This window comes from Phyllobates terribilis, unplaced genomic scaffold (genome assembly GCF_046119375.1).
Source record: "Phyllobates terribilis strain yellow unplaced genomic scaffold, ASM4611937v1 Scaffold_9__5_contigs__length_417890890, whole genome shotgun sequence".
In the NCBI taxonomy this organism is placed as follows: Eukaryota; Metazoa; Chordata; class Amphibia; order Anura; family Dendrobatidae; genus Phyllobates; species Phyllobates terribilis.
Window position 1 is genome coordinate 160,199,307 of NW_027362769.1, and position 18,112 is coordinate 160,217,418.

Sequence of the window (18,112 nt, forward strand, 5' to 3'; positions counted from 1 at the left end):
AGCTGTGCCCTATCAGGTTTAATAAGTGGGATTTTTTGCCTTATAAATGGGGCTTGGACCATCAGTTGTGTTGTGCAGAAGTCTAGTGGATACACAGCTGATAGTCCTACAGAATAGACTGTTAGAATTTGTATTATGGCAAGAAAAAAGCAGCTAAGTAAAGTAAAACGAGTGGCCATCATTACTTTAAGAAATTAAGGTCAGTCAGTCTGAAAAATTTGGAAAACTTTGAAAGTGTCCCCAAGTGCAGTTGCAAAAACCATCAAACGCTACAAAGAAACTGGCTCACATGAGGACCGCCCCAGGAAAGGAAGACCAAGAGTCACCTCTGCTTCTGAGGATAAGTTTATCCGAGTCACCAGCCTCAGAAATCGCAGGTTAACAGTAGCTCAGATTAGAGACCAGGTCAATGCCACACAGAGTTCTAGCAGCAGACACATCTCTTCAACAACTGTTAAGAGGAGACTTTGTGCAGCAGGCCTTCATGGTAAAACAGCTGTTAGGAAACCACTGCTAAGGACAGGCAACAAGCAGAAGAGACTTGTTTGGGCTAAAGAACACAAGGAATGGACATTAGACCAGTGGAAATCTGTGCTTTGGTCTGATGAGTCCAAATTTGAGATCTTTGGTTCCAACCACCGTGTCTTTGTGCGACGCAGAAAAGGTGAACGGATGGACTCTACATGCCTGATTCCCACCGTGAAGCATGGAGGAGGAGGTGTGATGGTGTAGGGGTGCTTTGCTGGTGACACTGTCGGGGATTTATTCAAAATTGAAGGCATACTGAACCAGCATGGCTACCACAGCATCTTGCAGCGGCATGCTATTCCATCTGGTTTGCGTTTAGTTGGACCATCATTTATTTTTCAACAGGACAATGACCCCAAACACACCTCCAGGCTGTGTAAGGGCTATTTGACCAAGAAGGAGAGTGATGGGGTGCTACGCCAGATGACCTGGCCTCCACAGTCACCAGACCTGAACCCAATCGAGATGGTTTGGGGTGAGCTGGACCGCAGAGTGAAAGCAAAAGAGCCAACAAGTGCTAAGAATCTCTTGGAACTCCTTCAAGATTGTTGGAAGATCATTTCCGGTGACTACCTCTTGATGCTCATCAAGAGAATACCAAGAATGTGCAAAGCAGTCATCAAAGCAAAAGGTGGCTACTTTGAAGAACCTAGAATATAAGACATATTTTCAGTTGTTTCACACTTTTTTTGTTAAGTATATAATTCCACATGTGGTAATTCATAGTTTTGATGCCTTCAGTGTGAATGTACAATTTTCATAGTCATGAAAATACAGAAAAATGTTTAAATGAGAAGGTGTGTCCAAACTTTTGGTCTGTACTGTATATCAATACAAAAGATAAAGTCGATCTGAAAAACAAAAAAAGTTAAAAATCTTATAATATGACATAATGGAATTGTATGTTTTTTTTCACCTTTTTTCACCCTCGTCGCATTTGGAAATTTATTCCAATATCCAGAACATTAAATGGTAAAAATAATGGGATCATTCAAAATTACAATTCGTCCACCAAAAAGCAAGCTCTCATGTGAATATATTGATGGAAAAATAACTTTGAAAAAGAGGAGGAAAAAGCTAATTGACAAAAATGAAAAATATTGGCAGCGACAGGGGTAAATGAGAAGTGAGGAAAAGGAAGCATATCCAGCTCCTCCGCATGTGATCTACAAGCAGTTCAGAGATTTATTCATTGGTGGATGAGTACAAAGAGCCGTGCAACAAGTTAAAATATCATGATAGAGACATGGTTTACATATCTACGCATTTCAGGTGTGTTACATTCTTAATCATGAATAGAGATGATCGAATTTGAACATTAAAGTTTGGGGTTCATACCGGACTGTACTTCTTCTGGAAGTCGATTTAAATGTTCGGTGTCCGGGGAAGTCGAGAGAGAGAGAGAATATTTTCCAGATAAAAAGTTCAGCTACTCATTGTTTTCAATGGGTTTCGGGTTCTAGTTCAAGTTCGGGTAGAGTTCTGGTACCCGAACAGAACTTTGGAATAAAGTTTGGGTCGGGTACCAGAACCCAAATTTTCACGGGTTCGCTCATCCCTAATCATGAATCATCATGATTAAGGATGTTATGCACCTGGAATATGTAGATGTTTTAACCATCTTTTTGCACAGCTTTTTGTACTCATCCACCAATAAATGTTTTTGCATGTTGGAGAAGCTGGACTTCCTTTCTCTTCATTGTAAATGAGAAGTATTGATGCGATTTTGATAAAAGATGTATGACATCACTTAACAAACTTGATATAATGATGTCTGTAAAGCCCTATGGAATTATAAGAAATATTAGAGCGTGAGAAATAAGTATACATGAAAAAGTGCAAAAGTAACATGTTAGCTAAAGCGATTTTTATGAAAACCTTCCAGTAGCCTGTAATATCCCTTGTATTTTCTAACAGTTTTCACCATTCCAATTGTATTCCAATATATGACATTGGATAACGATGTTCATAATTATAAAATATGCCATGTTCAATATTCACTCAGAAACGGCCTCCGGTAATGTTTCTTGTGTTTTTACTATGGTTATTCCAGACTCGGCTATTAAAGACGACTCATGTCTCCATCCCCATGCGGTCGTTAGACATCCGCTGTGCGAACATGAAATTTTTGACAGGACAATTTCTAAGCAATACCCAAAGTGCTCAAATTGGCTGCCTTCATTTGCATGGCCGGAGTCTGTAGGACAAAGCTTTATTTTTCTCTACATGTATTCCAGTGAATTATTATTGACCGTAAGTGTAAGTTAATGATAATTATTGCTGGAGGATTTCAGCTTCCTCGGCAGTAAGACATTAATGATTATTGATGTCCTTCCAAAGAGCCAATAGGGGATAAGATTAGCGTCTTGTAGATTCTTTTGGTTACAATAAAGTGATAATTGAATTTTATGTAAGCTGCGCAGGAACATCATCACTTAGCCAGGGTTATAATTCCCTCTTTATGTTCATGTCTGTCTTACAGATCTCCACAGTATCAGAGGACTGGCGGTGGACTGGGTGTCTCGTAACTTGTACTGGATTAGTTCAGAGTTTGATGAAACTCAAATTAACGTGGCCAGATTGGACGGTTCATTGAAAACATCAGTCATCCATGGAATTGATAAAGCTCAGAGCTTAGCAGTTCACCCAATCAGGGGGTAAAGTATTAAAACCTTCCCTCTTCCTTAAACAGATATTACTGAAAATAATGTTTTGCCAAATACCATAATTACATCTAAATAACATTAAAGTATTTATCATTAACAGGGTATTGGGATGCCCGTCCTTATTTTTACTCTTGGTTTTGCATATTAGTGACTCGAGATGACCAGCTTTTAAAAAAAATGATTTTGTGATATTTTGTTAGGAGATGTGTATATTATGTGATTCTGCTAAATTTAAGCAAAATGATTAATAGGACACTGGTTCAGTAGCCTCATTGGTAGTTAGTGGTCAGTACTAGAATGCTGAAACCCTCCTACTACCTGCATAATCCCCACAGCTTCTTCTAATTAGTAGGTCCTGCAAAATCTTCTTGTTTGCGGAGCAACACACCCATTATGTCACAGAGTTTATTAATCAAAAGAGGCGCTGAAGAAGCCACTGATAGTATGAGGTTCACATTGCTCTGTTTCAGTGACCATGAACTAATAATATGGCCACAGGATCAGGGTTCTGCAAATCATTTTGCTCAAATCTAACAGAATCACATAACATCAACTTCTCCTTAAAGAGTATCACAAAATCATTTTTGTCTAGTCTAGCCCCCAGTGAATGTGATGGTGATTGCAGCCTGTGTAGGGTTTTGCTAGTGTGTTGTGATAATATATTACATTTATTGAGGTCATTGCCATATACAAGATAAGGTTAAGAGTGGACACATCTATGTTCTCCCATTTAGAAAGCTTAATATTTAGAGTGAAAAACAGATATAAAAGCTTCGCTTCATTAGTATGTCCAATACATGGAGCCAGCACTGAACAACTTACGGGAATTAAAGGATATGCTATTAATGTCTTTGTGCCAAATAACACAAGACACCTTCACATGTCTTGAGGAGTCCTAGCATCAATGGGTCCAAGCTGTCCTGGTAGCAAGAGAGAAACCTACACAATATTAGGCAGTTTGTTTTATCATTATGTCTGATATATAAATGCCATTAAAGAGGTACTCCACTTTTAAAAGGTGGTCCCAAAATGATGAAATTCTTACAAAGTAACAAAATCAAATAGTGTGCACCCTCCCTGGTTTCAGCGGAGCTCTACACTTCTGTCTCAGTGTTTGGATGCAGCCAATGTTGACAGTATGAGCCATTTAGCACAGCGATTGGCTGCAGCAGTAATGTGTGTTGTCAATGTGAGATCAATGTTGCAGCAAAAACAGAGATAAGAGAATTACAGATTCACTCCCTGTGAGATACCTCTATCTGTAGGTAAGGATAAACTGGAGGATGGGGAGCTCATCTAAACAGGTATGTTTGGTTGAATCCCATGTAAAGTGAACTTGATTCAAGTGTAGGGCTGCTGCTCCAGCCGCTGAACTCAAACTCAATAGATGGAGGACATGTACAGTGAGTGAAGGGAAGGAGAGGGGCGGTGGATCCCAGGCACTGCCACTGCCAAATGAAATTCCAGGCAATGAGGTTATAAAAAACTGTTTATCCTTGCAACGCGTTTCAGAGTAGAGTTCACACATTCTTCAGGTATCAAGAAGAAAAAGACCAAATTCTACACTGAAAAACTTTGCAAAAACAAACACATTTTTTTAATATCCTCATCACCTAGAATTTTCTTCAGCTGCGGCAGCACTCTGGATCCACCGCCCCTTCTCCTTCCCTTCTCAGCCAAAACATTGAGGTTGAAGCAGTGTCGGAGAGCAGGCATTGTACTGGGGGAGTATGAGTAAAATCTGATTTTGAGATTTTCAGACCACTTTTTTAAAAATGGAGAACCTATTAAATTCAAGATGTGGCTATTTCACTTGAGGGTCTCCCATATATCTGGAGAACAGCCTTGTTATCACACCTATTTGGCTGTAAAATCCAACCAGCGATGACCACAAAGAGTGGTAGTAGACAGTAGTTTATAAAAGTTGACCATGCATGGCTCTCTGTATTTGTTTAATCCCTGACAGTTATGGAAATGTCTGAGCAATCCTATGTATGTAATGTAAATGTCTCTAGATAACTCTATAGATGCTAAAATAACATCTGTTTGCACCCACCACTGTGGTGCTTATAGATGACAGATACATACAGAAGCCATCAAACTCAACTGGAGTTATCAATCAATATGTCAAAGACAGAGAGAATTTCCGACATTCTGTTGAACTAAAAATACCCTCCATCTTCCAAATCCAAAAAACTTCTATTGATATAAGTTTTCCTCCCAGACACTAGATTAAAGTGCAAAAATTAATTATTAGAATAAAAAATTAGACTTCAAAGAGAAGGTGCATCACCAAAACGTATTTCAAGACATTTTTTCGAACATTATAACAACTTTGATGATCTGTCATTGAGTCACCAATTAATGAGCTATATCCTTGTTCCGAATGAGGAATGTGGCACATTATATAATTAACGAGGGCTTGTTTGATGTTTTTTCCCCGGTAATGATGGATATTTGAAGAATAACTGTCTATTTTTCTTTTTCTATTCCTGAGTTATTATAACGTGTGTCAAACTCGTACTTGACTCTCGATGAGATCTCTATCCTCCTAGTGTCAGTTTCTGAATAGATCATTATTTGTGATGGTTCTCACATGCTAAGATGCAGATGTTTTGCAGAGTTTTTATAAAAGCATTTCTTATTTTTCAATGTTGAATATGTCCCTGTGCCAATACCATTTCATGATTGCCGTTCCTACATTGAAATTTTCGCTTTTGTACTTGGCTCCTGTTCTTTGCATTGGCCCCGTCTCTAATAACTACTTAGAAACCATCCACTAATAACAGAGATCTTTGTGATTTCCTGAATAAAAATGAAAATATTTGGCCACTAAGATATTTTCCATTCTTCTAACAAAAGCTCCAACATAATTTATATTATTACAGCTTTAACATCCTCATTGTAAATCCCATTTTGAGCTCTAATTGATATTTTAACAATCCCACTACTAGTTCTTTCCCAATAGACTGTACTTAGAGAAAATGCACATTTTTACTTTTCTCTTTACCCTTATTCTGCAACGATTGTTTGACATTTGTCAAAATTTAACCTTAATAATATTTTAGTTTCATAGGTTTAACAAATGTTTCAAAGAACATGGAAGCTGGCAATTGTATGGAAATGTATCACCGATTCACAGACACTTCATATGACTCAACAATATAAAACACTTAGTTTAGAAGCAAATGGGTTTAATGCAACATTTTAAAGTGATTTTTTTTGTTTTTATAAAATATATATATTTTTTGTCTTTTGTTGTTTCTAGTTTTAGGGAAAGTCATGTGTTGAGGGGAAAAGGCTAAAGTAATGCTTTATTTATAAGACATTAAAGGGAATCTGTCATCCCCTGGGACATATCAGACCTCTAATATGAGCATACAGGTGATAGAATTTTAAATCGATACATACATGTATGCCCCATATTAGAGGTTTGGTTGCTCTGAAATGTGTTTTTATTAAATCTGTTTTCTTATGCTTGTGGGCCAGATGACGGGAAGAAATTACCGCCTACCTAGTGAATTTCAATGTTACAATGTTATTATTGAAAAACAGCTGAAGGTTTTCTGAGCCACATGAGTGTGTGTAAATAGAGCATGTTAGAGAGGCAGAGTCTCTCAGAAGTAAAGATGGTCAGAGGTCACCAATCTGTGAACAACTGAGTCTAAAAATTTGTGGAAAAAATATTGTTCAATGCAAAATTTCAAAGATTTCGAATATCTACAGTATAAAATATCATCACAAGAATAGTCTGGGTGATGAACCTGCAAGTCCAGACCTTTGATCAATAGAAAACATTGGCTTATTTTTAATTGAAAAACCCAGCAAAGGTGAACCGGAACTGTTAAGCAGTGAGAATCCGACATCAGACAAGAATGGGACAACTATCCTCCCAAAACTCCAGCAGTTGGTCTTATTACTACCCAAATATTTGCAGATTTTGTAAAAACAGGGGAGATGCTGTACAGTGGTAGACCCAATTTCTAAGTGAGTTAAGATATTTTTATCAAATGGAAACATTTGCAACGTTCAACTTCTGATAACTGTTCTATAGTATAGTGTGAAAAATATGACAATAAGAAATTTCCAATTTTTTCTTTATATTTTACACAACGTCCATTGAGATCTCGCGAAGAAATGTACGCTGAAAAAGAAAATGATTAGATATGTTTTGGCAAATATTTCCACCCCTACCTTTTCAAGAAATTTTTCAGGGGTTCCTCACGATATAAATTCAATAGACTATCATGACACATAAAAGTAATATCATCGACAGTCCAGACCCTGCCACAACGACTAGGTGGCTTAATATATACACATGTAGCAGACACATCTCCCAACAGAATATTGCAAAATATTTTTTTTCCAAGAAGAAAAGTAAAGAAGGACACATCTTTACATTTGTTTTTACATGTTCGGTCCTGATGTCCTGGCCTTATTTATTGTTCAAGGCAACAACATGACTCCTTATGGACTGACATGTGATCAGGACTTATCCAATCAATGGCATACATTGAATAATACTGGACAATGCATAGCAAGTCAGTGTATGTGCAGTGTCATATGCAGTGCTGATCAGTGGAGGCAGTTTTGGACGTCCATATTACCTGAATTATTTCTGAAAGAGGTGTAGCTATAGCCGGTCCATATGATTGGTGGAGTGTTTTGATGATTAATGAATAGGGATGAATGGAGCCATGAAAGTTTGGGTTCGTTGGGGTCAACCAACCTTTAGTCCAAAGTTCTAGTATCCGAATTTTAACCAGAACCCTAACCAAATACCAGTCAATGAGGACCCAATCTCTCTTAATTTCTCTCTCCTCGGACTTCTCCTGGAACTCCAAACACTAAAACGGACTTCCTGGAGAAGTCCGTGTTTGGAGTCCAGCATCGGACACTTTACAGTTCGGGTTTGCTTATCTCTATTTGTGAACTTAAGTTCATGTAGGACATATATTGAATTTATATTTCTCTTTTGCTAACTTTGATATAACATAAGGCCCAGTATTATTTGTCAATAAGACTTTTTTTGCCTCATAGACACTTTGGAAATGTGTATTTGTATAATGTAACATATTTAATTATTTTTTTCTTATAAAGGAAAATATTCTGGATGGATGGAAACAGCATAAATATGGCAAATATGGATGGAAGTAACAGCAAAATCCTTTTTCAGAATCAAAGAGAGCCTATTGGTAAAAACATTCTGCCATTCAAATATGTTATTATAATTGTTAATATCAATGAATAATACATGGTGATTAACTCTCTACTTTAGCCAGAAAAATTTCTGTAACTTCTACAGTCGACCGTACTGAAATTTGGACTGTACATACTTTGGCTCATGAGAAATGAGAGTGCAATGAACCTCAGTGACAGTGACGAGAAACAACTAAGTGGTCTCGCCCCACTGGTCTTCTTTACTATGAGATAGACTTTCTGCACATCGGTAGTTTTTGTGGTGCTTGCACTACACTCCTACCGAAATCCTTCTTCCATTTGTTAACAATGTACAGATACAGTTTGGTTTTCATTGTGAGTCCTTACAAAGGACTCACAATGAAAGAGGTGTCAAAGTGAGTACTTAAAGAGGTGCCAAAGTGAGTTTCTAATTAAATTTGGAGGTTGAAATCCCCAGTTCAAACCGTCTACTGAAACCATTTTTGATGACAAAGTAATCTCCAAGGGACTATGGCCACTAAGACCGCTTGATTTAACACCACTGGATTTTTTCCTTTTGGGCAATTTTAAAGGTCAGGTGGACAGTACAAGCCACTAAAAATTACAGGCTCTCCAAGAAAAAATACAACGAGAAATTCAGGCTACGACCCCAGACATCCTGCGGAATACATTCACCTATATGGAGGCGTGCTTGGATGTGAACGGTGGACATTTTCAACACCTATAACCTCTATAACCTCTAATGCTAGACCCGACACATGGACATACAGTAAAAGGAGAAATCCAGGAACCAGGCACCAGACATCCTCCTTTTGGTAACTTTATTAGTACAGAAAAATCACAACGTTTCGGCCATGCTGGACCATTTATCAAGCCATAAAATGAGAGATATGCATTCTATAGCTTGATAAAGGTCCTGTGCAACTGAAACCTTGTGATTTTTCTTTACTAATAAAGTTTGCAAAAGAAAGACGTCTGGTTCCTGGATTTTTCTGTATTGCTACAACCTTGTGGAGGGTTGTGCCAAGTGTGCATGGACAACAGCGTGGTCCAAGGGACTTATCTATTGCAAGTATACAAGGACATACAGTAAATGCTGCTGTTTCTAGAAGAAACTAACCATGTTTAATTTTTACTCTGTTACAACCTCTTTAACTCAAATTTCAATCACCGTTTATTTATTTTGTTTTGTCTTTATTATATATTTTGTGCCATCAATCAACCAAACATGGTTTACATTTTCACAGTTATATCAACATGGGCTATAGAAGTGTCATGTGGATCCAACCAATTGTTTTTCTTGCTTTTTTTCTGACTGTGTTATGTTGACTTAGACAAAGATCTGAGAATAAAACCACTTTCATTGACAAAATCCCCATTGAGTAGACTAGGAAATGTTGCAATCAGTAAATCTTTCTTTAATTCCACTACATCTACTTTCCTCTGGCCAATATATCTGACTAGATTCAGTATTTATTTTAGATCCAAGCCTTTATCTTAAGCTGGTTATTACTAGTGATAACACTAAGATTTAAGATTTATTTCGTAACTTAACGAGACTGGAGCGCTCCCAGCACAGCGTGTGAACGCATCTCTCATCCAGTCAGTGCTTAGCCATACCATATCATATATGCATGGCTGGATCTTCAGCCTCGGAGTCACCGCTCATAATTATTCTGGCTCTTCATGGTATTTAATAGATGTTGAAAAAACAGGACTCAGACTTCCATCAGCTTTATTTTCCTCTTTTTCTTCTTTTGATACGTATCAAGATTGCATTATCAACTGGTCTACCTTCACAACTGTCGTTTGTACGGCATTTGGCACCTCCACCAATGAGTTCCAGAGCCCGTCGAAAATACACAGTGTATCGGGCCGGAAAACCACAGCTCCACATAATGTGTAGCTCAGCTCCCCATAATGTATAGCTCAGCTCCCCATAATGTGTAGCTCAGCTCCCATTCAGTTAAACAGGAGATGAGACGCAGAATCTGTGCTATTCCGGCTATATATACTGCTTACTTTACTTCTGGCTGAGAGGAGTTTAATAGTAACTGTTGAGTGGGGATATCAAGTGTTAGACCCCCACAGATCTGATATTGATGATCTGTCCTTTGGATAGGTCAGCAATACCTTAGTCCTGAACGACCTTTTTAAGAGCAGCAGCTTGTTACAGACGTTCCAGCAATACACTGCCTTAAAGGGAAGCCATCATCCTATTTGTTAAAAAAGGTTTTAGTATTAAATGTATTTTTTTTTTTAAATTTTGGCAATTTTTTTTTACGTATCAGAATCAGCATTAAAAATTAAAAAAAAAACTTGCAGTTTTCACACTGTCCGCTGAGGCTTTTTAAACTCTCACTTCCTGTTGTGTCTGGAATTTCACATGGAAATTAGCTGCAATGATTAGATTCAGACCCTATTTTATATATTGACTCATCTGATGAGCGTGTACAAAGGTCATTGTGAAGGAAGGGGAGGAGGTGAGCTGTGACATCATCTATTGTGAATAGTGGATCCTGTGTTATCTACTGTATATAGAGATGTTATCAGTCATTGTACAGGAGGAGGAGGTGAGCTGTGACATCACCTATTGTAAATGGTGGATCCAGTGTTATCTACTGTATATAGAGGTGTTATCTGTCATTATACCGGAGAGGGAAGAGGTGAGCTATGACATCCCCTATGATGAATGGTGGATCCTGTGTTATCTACTGAATATAGTAGTGTTATCAGTCATTGTACGGGAGGGAGAGGAGGTGAGCTGTGACATCACCTACGATGAACTGTCGATCTTGTATTTTTTACTGTATATAGAGGTTTTATCAGTCATTGTACAGGAGGAGGAGGTGAGCTGTGATATCACCCATTGTGAATGGTGGATCCTGTGTTATCTACTGTATATAGAGGTGTTATCTGTTTTTTGTAATCCTGCCTTTGTTCATAATAAGCTGCTGTAAAATCTTCTTGAAAGAACAAGAAGTATGAGTCTAAAATAGCTCAGTGGCCTTTGTTAAAATTGTAAAATTGCTATTTTTTTTAAATAAAGATTGTGATATGAAAAATATATATATGTAACACAAAAACCTGATTTAATGCTTAGTTTATTTTCTGATGACACATTCCCTTTAAAGTGCAGTATTCTGATCAACCTTTTACTTACAAATAAACACAAACATAAACCTTTTCTCCTTACCTCTGTTATCTCAATACCTGTTAGACTTCTTTCACATCAGTGTGTCCGGTATGTGTGGTGTCCATTTCCACACATACTGGAGACTCTGACACATGCTTGCAGACCCATTTATTTTCTGTGCACATGTCAGTGTATTCCTACTGACTGTGGAAAACTGCAAAACGTCCTGCACATGTGCACACTGATGACACATGGATGACATCCGTGTGTCATCAGTGTGACACGTACCGGCATCTGGGAATCAGCGTAAGTTATCTCTGTTCCCAAGCGCCGAGTGCTGAAGCCATCACTCATATTGTCCACTGCTGGCACTGCGATCAGCATGAGCAAGGGACAATGTTGAGAGTATTATTCTGCTCCCGCTGTGTCCTAGTGTAAAAATTAGAATAAAATTTAAAAAATCATTATGCTCACCTGTTCAAAGATGTCCCTCGCTGTAATCCATCTGAACGCTCACACCAAGGAGCTGGGGAGAATGACGCACTGCAGCGAGCAAGCCCCGGACCTCCGCTGAGCTCACTGAGTGACAGGACACCACTCGCTGAGCGCAGCTCCAGGACCTGCTCGCTGTTGTGAGTCATTCTCCCCGGCTCCTCAGCATGAGTGGTCAGATGGATTACAGCAGGAGACACTTATTTCATCTTCAGACAGGTGAGTATAAGGATTTTTTTAATTTTATTCTTATTTTTACATTAGGTGACAGCGAGAGCAGAGTACTACTCTCAACATTGTCCCTTGCTGGTGCTGATCGCAGCGCAAGCAAGGGACAATGATGAGGGCAGCATTTAGCACCCAGCGTGTGGGAACAGCACTAACTGTACCACTGATTCCCAGGTGCCGGTGTGATTCTGATGCGGTACACAGGTTGCTTCACATGGACACATGAACACAGATATCTCTGGTACTAGTTTTTCCAGTACCGGAATTATCCGGACGTGTGAAAGAGGCCTTAATCTTTCCAGCAGAGGAAAGTGGAAGGCACAAGAAGGCATTACTTGATAATGTAACTTCCACATGACAGCCCACGTATATTTTCCAACTTTTCACTAGAAGAAAGGGCATTGGAGAAAACATCTAGAAACATAGTTTATCATTCAAAAATTAAACAAGCAAACCTATCAAACAGTAAAGCCCAGATTTACAATAATTAACTGTAAACTGTATAACCCGTGTCTGACATAAAGCAGATATTATGTACACGATGGTTTTACAATGTTGTAATCTCTATGACCCACATGCTCATTTTCCTCTTCATTTTTGCAGTGAGATGGTTAAGGCTTTATAAATGGTGATTTATGATCGCTCTCTACCATCTTCCCCAGCAAGAACAGACTTTATGATTTGTATTTAGCTGTCCCCTAATAAATAATGATATATCCACGTCACATGTTTTATGATATTTTGATGTAAGAACAAAACGAGCTTACAGTATATCATAAACGTGGGACAAATCAGCCGAGCGTTAGTGCCAGGGTGGCGCTGGGCATTGTATATCATCAATGGATCTGTTATATATTATGTGCTTTACAATAGCCGTTGGGCTCTCCAGTCTCGGCCGTTAACATGAAAATAAACCCATCCATTTTAATCCTTACATTATGTTTCGTTTTGATCGAGATTGAAGAAGATGCAGTTATCTTTTTTTTTTTTTGTAGTATTGTCAAAGATTTTAGCAATTTCTTCATTTTTTTTTTTTGGGAAAAGAAAATGATGAAAAATATATAAAATTACGGCCATTTTCTTTCATTTTTGGCTTTTCAAGTACAAATTTCACCACTCAAGAAATGCCTCCCGTATGTCTGCATCATGTGCCACCTTTGTACCTCTGTGCATTTCTTCCATAGAAGTATTGTACTAGCTGCCTGAACAAGTGCATGTTCAAGTTTCCTACTGGGAGACAGATAAAGGTAAAAAGAAAAAGAAAAAGTTGACATTACTTGATCGTTTGAGCAATTCTTCCAAATATCGATTCAGACACAAAAGAAATCTGATTCGCATTGAATAAATTCAATGCAAATTGGATCATCTGGGAAGGGGTTACCAAAATCTTTTCCTCTCCTTGGACCTCCCTGTAACTGTCCCACCACCACTGCTCCTCTTATCGACTCTTCCGTCTTCCTTTCTTCGATCACCTATCTTCTTCCATTCACAATGCCACACTATACCATGTAGGAAGCAACGCCTATGCGTTCTTCCGCATGCGGTCACGTGGAGTTTGGCACATGTCATTAATTTGTGTCTTTCCACACCTGATGAAGTGGAACCTAATGATAGGTAAAAGAAAGAATATAGAAATAGAAGACAGAAAACCGGATCAGAAGGTCAAAGTTAGCGGAGCAGGTACGGGAAGGAACGAGAAAAGGTCAGTATAACATTTTTTAACCTCTTCCCAACTGCTGAAGGACACCATTTTGCTGGATTCACCCAAAACGAATCGCTAAAAAATTTCAGAAAAATGTTTTTGTACAAAAGGGTAAATCAAAGGGAGCCATTAAAAAACACAACTTGCCCCATAAAAAGTAAGTCATCACATTGTTAAAGGATAGCAAAGAAAAAAATGTCTGCAGCAGAAAGAGGTAAAGAATAAAGAATGGCCATTTACCAGAACTGGATTAAAAAATTGCTACTTTCGCCAAATTTTTTGAACAGTCGTGAATATTGAACCCCAAGAAGCATTTTTACAGATGATGTAATTCCTCGCATTCCTTTGAGAATATCTGAATCTTATTTGCATATTGCACTATTTTTTTTTTATCTGAAATTAATCAAATCCCTGCAAGAGACGTTAATGAACAGTCAAAATTACGTTGGTAACGAAATTGACCTGGAAACTGATTTTGGCTAATGAGCAGTGTGTGCTGAAATGTCCTGAGATTTGTGAACTTAGAAGCAATGAAGACTTTGCCAAGTGTGTATATCTGGGCGAACGTGTGTGTGTGTGGGGGGGCGGGCACAGGACCTAGACTGTGCGCACATGTTTTAATATCAACCTTGGAGCAAAACCTAGACAGTGATGAAAAACTCTAATAAGCTCCATCTCATAATGAATGTGCATTATTTGCCAATTAAATATGCCCGGGCTGTTTGTAATATATCTTGGGATACTTTAATTACAGGAGTTATGCATGCTTTAATGCTGCTTAGTGTAAAACGAAGAGTTAAATAATTCAAAGACGATCCCTGTCTAATGAGGAAAGATGGAAATGGAGATCGTCTAGCAGTAAATATGGACTTGATGCATCGGGGCATTTTCTTGTGAATCTATATGACGGACAATTAATTAGGACTCTTTAGATAGTTGCTGATTTTAATAGGAGGAATAAATATTTTGCCATTGAGCACTCTCAGAATCGGCGGCATCTCCAGGATACAGGAGCATATGCCGCTTTTTTTAATCTATCGATTACTATGTCTCCACAAATATGTTCCGGCGTTGTTCTGTCCCGGTTTTCTTGTAGATGACGAGTCGCTGGAGGCCTATTTTTCTATCATTATTTTTAATGGGTATTTTTAAGATATCACTAGAGCTAATATGCAAATTCCAGCAAATAGGACGTAAATATGTTTGGCTTAATTGTAAATTGCATCGTTATCGTGGACTAATGTTATGGTAATTATTTTTAACATAAATATTAGTGTTAATCGAGTATGCATCATTAACCCTTTCCGGCGAGCAAATGACATGTGCATATATATTCATCCCTTTTGCTATGAAGCACCTAAAAATTTCTGGTGCAAGCAATTACCTTCATAAGTCATATGCTTAGTGACAGGACGTTCAATCAAAGTGTCACTTGTCTATCAGTATATACACATCTTTTCTGAAAGGCCATTGAGCAAGAGGCATTACTAACCAAACAACACCATGAAGACCAAGCAGATCTCCAAACAATTCAGGGACAAATTTTTTGAGAAGTACAAGTCAGGGTTGGCTTATAACAAAAATAATCCAATCTCTAATGATCCCACAGAGCACCATCAAATCCATTATCATCAAATGGAAAGAACATGGTACCACAACTAACCTGCCAAGAGAGGGCCACCCAACAAAACTCTCAGCCCGAGCAAGGAGGGCATTAATCAGAGAGGCAGCATAGAGACCAAAGGTAACCCTGAAGGAGCTGCAGAGTTCCCAAGCAGAGACTGGAGAATCTGTCCATACCACTATAATAAGCCATACACTGCATAGAGGTAGCCTTTATGGACGAGTGGCTAGAAAAAAAACTTTTCTTACACACAAAAATTGTAAGGCTCATTTTGAGTTTGCCAAAAGACATGTGGGAGACTCCTCAAATGTAAGGAGGAAGGTGCTGTGGTCAGATGAGACCAAAATTAAACTTTTTGGCCAAAAAGGTAAACGCTGTGTCTGGCTCATCACCCTAGAACACCATCCCCACAGTGAAACATGGTGGTAGCAGCATCATGCTGTGGGAATGTTTTTCATCAGCAGAGACATGGAAAATGATCCGAGTCGAGGGGAAGATTGATGGTGTGAAATACAGGTATATTCTTGAGAAAAACCTGTTTCAGTCTGTCTGTGATTTGAGACTAGGACGGAGGTTCAGCTTCCTAGTGTAAGGTGGTCCAGCAAGGTAGTCATGGGCGAGTTGTAGCCCCTTCTCGCTTTGACACCCTAGATACAATTTGTGTCCTCCCTCTGATGTGTGGCTGGGTATGTGACATTCTTCACTTACTTCAAACCATCCGATCGAGGCTGTCTCCAGGCATTTCTCTTTTGGGACCAGGGCAGCAATAAATTCAGAGGACACAAAGCTCTTAACCATAACTGAGATTTTACTTGGGGGAGAGGAGTATATACAGTATTTACAGTCAGGTACATTGGATAAGGCCCAACAGGTTTTCATCTCCCATACAGGTGCTAGAAACATCTTTAGCCCTGGTGCCCTCTTTAAGTGAAGCATCTTTCTAACTCTATTTTCTAGCTGAAGAGAAGTTTCCTCACCAGTGACAGTGTGTCCCGATCCTATATCTCCCTCACAGCTTAACCTGGAGTCCTATCTTCCTCTGCTACTCGCAGACTAGAATTGCCCTGGGGTCCTCAATACCTCTGTTGAGTTTCTCCAGCCGGCTAATGGGACTCCTGCGTGAGGAGATATTTACACTACTTATCCACCGTCTGAGGGTTGGGAGTCCCCGTCTACCCTAGCAGCCAATTTCCCTTGCTGTCCGCCCGTAAGGCTTCCTGTCACCACTCTGACAGGACTCCAACTGACACTTTCTGGAAAATTCTCCAGATGTTACTTAGGATGCTCCGCCCCCTGCAGCAGTTAATTCCTCACTGTGATTCTGGTAGCAGGCTCTCACTAACAGCTGCGCCCGACAGTGGCACCTTGTGGCCAATTAAAGTACTACAGTCCCACAAGGAAATATGTCAAACTAAATCCCAGATATACTCCACACCTGACCGAGACACTGCATTCCCCCCTCTACTCTACTGACTGTACCACTGAAGCTAACCCCTTAACTTGACCTAACAGCAGTTCAGAGGGACCTAACTATGGGAACATGTTATTCTGACTACTTTAGTACCAAAGGAAGATTACACTCTTCTTTACTATTACACTATAAGACAATGACCAAAAACATACTGATAAAGCAACACTCAAGTGGTTTAAGGGGAAACGTGTAAATGTTCAGGAGTAGCCGAGTCACAGCCCAGACCTTAATCCAATTGAGAATCTATGGTCAGACTTAAAGATTGCTGGTCACCAGAGGAAACCATCTAACTTGAAGGAACTGGAACAGTTTTGCCTTAAGGAATGGGCAAAAATGCCAGTGGCCAGATGTGGAAAGCTCATAGAGACTTATCCAAAGCGACTTGCAGCTGTAATTGCTGCGAAAGGAGGCTCTATAAAGTACTGACTTCAGGGGGATGAATAGTTATGCATACTGAAGTTTTCAGTTATTTTGTCCTATTTGTTGTTAGCTTCACAATAAGGAGAAAATCAAATGTTCACAGTTGTAGGCATATTTTTTACATGAACCCTCAAAAAAATAGCGAAATTACAGGTTGTTAGGTATCAAAACACTAAATATGCCAAGGGGGTGATTACTTTTGCAAGCTACTGTATTAGAAATAAGTAAATTCAATTTGCGAGATTTGCTTTATTTTGGCCAGAAAAAAATATTTGTGTTGAAATTTATTCCATTTGAACTAAATTGCTGGTAAAAAAAAAAAAATGTAAGAAAATATTAAACTGAGCTCATGATAATGCAGAATGTCACCTGCTTAGGAGGTGATGGTCCCGATACCTCTTGGGCCCCTGCACAGATGCACAGGTTGCACCAATGGTGTGTCCGCCCCTGAATCTGATGTCTCTTTCCAGACTCCGCAGCATAATAAACAGAGGGGCAAAAAAATAATAATAAAATATATTATTTTCACCTCGCCCCTCTCTTGTCCTGTTTCACAGCTCCCTATCCGGTCCTGCTCTGGCTTGCTTTTTGCTTTTTTCTTCTTTTGACATCAATCTTTGGCAACGTTGGCATTCATTAGGTCTCATGTGACATCATGACTTTT

The 18,112-nt window shown here is 38.9% G+C and overlaps 1 protein-coding gene across 5 annotated transcripts in view; it reads left to right on the plus strand.

Annotated features, from left to right (window-relative positions):
* Nucleotides 1-18,112, plus strand: part of LRP1B (LDL receptor related protein 1B) — a 2,071,868-nt gene that overhangs the window by 1,361,472 nt on the left and 692,284 nt on the right. For all 5 annotated transcript variants that reach the window (XM_073647246.1, XM_073647248.1, XM_073647249.1 and 2 more), the window contains exons 30-31: nucleotides 3,011-3,185; nucleotides 8,295-8,389. In XM_073647246.1, the coding sequence (XP_073503347.1) occupies nucleotides 3,011-3,185; nucleotides 8,295-8,389 (270 nt within the window). The remainder of the gene's footprint in view (nucleotides 1-3,010; nucleotides 3,186-8,294; nucleotides 8,390-18,112) is intronic.